Raw genomic sequence first — 3,335 nt, forward strand, 5'->3', positions numbered from 1 at the left:
CCACACACAAACGCACGCNCCCTTTACAAGCAGAACTGGACTCACGTTCTAGCCCACCCCGCGCAAGCCCACAGCTATCACTGGGCACAGCAACACTGCCACACACGTCCCGGGCCACGTACGTCCCTGCTTCAAAGGAAGCCCACAACACACTTGCCCATTACGGCCCTATTGTCTCCGTATCCTCCCAAGTTACCACAGGCCCGGAGGGCCTATCGCGCCGTAATTCCCTCGTATTCCCAAGAGAGGCATCGTCCCAGCCTTCCGCGATCTCGTCGCCCCTTGGCACCTCCACACCTGCAAAAATACCTGATGAAGTGCGTCGGCGACTGGAGCGACTGGGCAGCCCGAACGACGGTGAGGCGTACGCTGCGGGTGCTGGGGGTGTCATCCAAGAATTCTGCAGGACTCCATTTCCCTGCTCACGGGGAGGACACATGGGGAAAACTGGGTCCTCAAAGGAACCCAGCCCGCTTCCCCGCCTCTGGTTGGCTGCATACCGCACATCGCCGCTCACCTCCCGCAAGACCATGGGCGTCACCCACTTGGACTCATCGACACCGCGGCAGCAACAGCAGCAAATGATAATTATCAGTGCAAGAGCCGCAATAAGCGGCAGCACGACTGCAAGAATAAGGACATACCAGTGCTTCTGCGCCCACGGGACAACCACCTCCTCCGGCGGCAACTTAGTTGTGTTGGCTGGCGGCCTCGTCGTGGTGGTAGTGGTGGTTGGCGGCCTCGTCGTGGTGGTGGTTGGCGGCCTCGTCGTCGTGGTGGTGGTTGGCGGCCTCGTAGTGGTGGTGGTTGGCGGCCTCGTCGTCGTGGTGGTGGTTGGCGGCCTCGTCGTGGTGGTGGTTGGCGGCCTCGTCGTCGTGGTGGTGGTTGGCGGCCTCGTGGTGGTAGTGGTGGTTGGCGGCCTCGTGGTGGTGGTGGTGGTGGTCGCATCCTGCACCTCACAGACAACGCCAAAGAGTTTTTTGGCCCTTATAGGAGTGAGCCTTGGATTATCTGCTGCGTCGTGCCAAGTTATCGTTTCCGCTGGATGCTTCACGCGCAGACGCGATACCACATAAGGCTGGCCGAAATAAGGGTTAATAGCGGCCCAGTGAGGCGTGTACCCGTTCATCGGGCCGTTGCCCGGGACGTTAAACCGTGAGCCCCTGTAAAACGAGGCGCCGCGGCCCCTGACCAGCGGGTCAGCGAAGGCGCCCTGATTCCACTGGTAGACGCAGCCCAAGGACGCCGTTAGCATTCCTGGCGTACACCGCTGCGTGTTCACGCTGTACTCCGCGTCGCCGCCCATGAACGTGTACATAAGCGCATCCAAGCGGCGTCCTGTCGGCCGCAAATTGTCCGTGATGGACTGATGCGCAGCAGGTGTTTGATCCGCAGAAAGGTAGCCTCCGCTGCGGGCACAGGCCATGGCGGACTTGGCGTAGGACACCTCGCCTCCGTATTTATCAAACTCCGAGTTCGGGAAGCTGAAGTATCTCTTGATTTTAACCGTCACGTGCCCATCTTCCAGAGCGGCGGCGAGGGCGGGGTGGCTGCCCAGGCACTGCAGCAGCAGCAGCAGCAGCAGCAGCACCTCCCACCGGCCGTCAGTCCGCGCCGCGGAGCGCACCCGCATTTCAACTCCTGCGGCCATAATACACTCGCCGTGCGTGTGAGTTTGTGTGAGTTTGTTTGTGTGAGTGTTTGTGAGCGTCGACCCTCTACTCCCGCACGGCGGAGGCAACGCGAAGGAAAAGGCGGTGCAACGCAAAGGCGGCCTCATACCCGCAGAGAGACCATGTAAAGAATAAAATTTTGCGTCCTGCTCGCTGCTCATTGCGGCATGCACAAAGCAGTGCGCCCAACGGCAGCGCAAGGCGGGCGCGGGCGCTCTGTCTCCGTGTTGGAGCACTTCTTACTGCGTGGGCGGTGTGCACGCCGCGGAGTAGTTCGTTGGAAGCACCGCAAGGGCGCCTGGCGCCGTGAGCGCCTGCGACGCCTAACCGCGCCATCCCCGCCCATCCGTGACGTGTGGGGCCCAAAGGCAGAAGCCCATCAGGCCCCCGCACACGAGCCGCACAGCTCGCGCTGCACGGCTGCCATGCCTCGTCCTTCGCGCCTGCTTCTTCCGCTCCCCGCAGCCGAACTACGCTCAGGGACAATAGGGGAGCAGGAAGCGGTGGGCGAAGAGCAGAAAAAAAGGAGGGGCGTCCCCCAAGCACGCACGCCGCGTGAACCCTGCGAAAGAAAAAAGCAGAGTTGCTTGAAACCGCAATGAGAGCACCGGAGCGCAGTTGCGAAGACAAGCGAGGCGCCCTGTCGTGCTTTCTCCGCCCAGTCCCTCGCAGCGAGCGGCCGGGCGCACGCCGGCGGGGCCCGCACACAGCTGCTGTAGCGCCTGAGCAGCGCACCCAATCGGGGACGCAATTGGGTTGCAGACCGGGAACACACCGCGGCCCAAAGCTGCGACACGGAACAAACGCTCTGCCCCCCACACGCCGCACGCACCGATCCCGTTTACGAAGCAGCAGACCCCAGAAAAGCAGCCGGCGCACTCGGCTCCAAGCTGCGGCCATAAACGCGGCTGACACGACGCGCAAGCACCTCCACCAGCGCACCGCAGTGCTCATCGCAGGACATTCCCCCCGCTCATCCCCACGCACGCGCCACCTCGCGCAGAGTGACGCAAGAACACCGGCACGCAGGGCGGGGAACGCACGGGCCCGACAAACACGAAACGAAAAGGACGGAGGCGTCATAAAACGTGCTGCAAAAAAAAAATCGGAGGCATTTCCGTCACAGTCACTGGCGTCAAGATCCAGCACATCACCCACTCACGGCCAAGCCGCAGCACGGCGAAGGTGCGCCCGAGCACGGCGTCCAGCCGGCACATCCCCACCGGCCTCGGCACCCCGCGCAGCGCCACAGCGAATAGCCGCCAGTCACCCCCATCGCGGCCACGAGACGCCTACACGCACCACGGCGAGCAGTCCACCGCCAGCACATGCAGACAAACAAAAAAAACAAGAGAAGAGGAACAGAGTGCCGCACAGCGGCCAGGCAGAGCAGCGCCGCCACACCCCCGGCGCCGCCCACATTGCCCGCGGCCCACCGCACGCAGCGCCCTCCCCACGCACAGGGCCCCGCCCCACGACTCGGCGTGCATGGCGCACAGGTTGCGTGCCGGGTTCATAACGAAATAAAAAAAAAATTAAAAGAAAAAAAAACCACTAAAGAAATAGGACAACAAAAACAAAACAAAAAAAAACAGAATAAATTACAACAAAGAAAAAAAAAAAAAACAAAAAAAACAAAAAAAAAAGTAAACAAATTACAAC

The 3,335-nt window shown here is 61.2% G+C and overlaps 2 protein-coding genes across 2 annotated transcripts, besides 1 other annotated feature; both read right to left on the reverse strand.

Moving 5' to 3' along the window:
• Positions 1–160: 160 nt before the first annotated feature.
• Tco025E_08338 (uncharacterized protein) lies at positions 161–1,651 on the reverse strand (the record flags this gene model as incomplete). Its single annotated transcript, XM_029375188.1, has 1 exon — positions 161–1,651. The coding sequence occupies one exon, from the start codon at positions 1,649–1,651 to the stop codon at positions 161–163; it is 1,491 nt and encodes a 496-aa protein (XP_029224733.1).
• Positions 1,652–1,663: 12 nt separating this feature from the next.
• Positions 1,664–1,706: a microsatellite.
• A 12-nt stretch (positions 1,707–1,718) lies between these two features.
• On the reverse strand, positions 1,719–2,756 carry Tco025E_08339 (uncharacterized protein; the record flags this gene model as incomplete). The annotated part of the gene is made up of 1 exon (XM_029375189.1): positions 1,719–2,756. One exon carries the CDS (start codon positions 2,754–2,756, stop codon positions 1,719–1,721), a length of 1,038 nt encoding a protein of 345 aa, XP_029224734.1.
• Positions 2,757–3,335: the final 579 nt, after the last annotated feature.

Source organism: Trypanosoma conorhini (assembly GCF_003719485.1).
Source record: "Trypanosoma conorhini strain 025E chromosome Unknown Tco_14.4_contig_00755, whole genome shotgun sequence".
In the NCBI taxonomy this organism is placed as follows: domain Eukaryota; phylum Euglenozoa; class Kinetoplastea; order Trypanosomatida; family Trypanosomatidae; genus Trypanosoma; species Trypanosoma conorhini.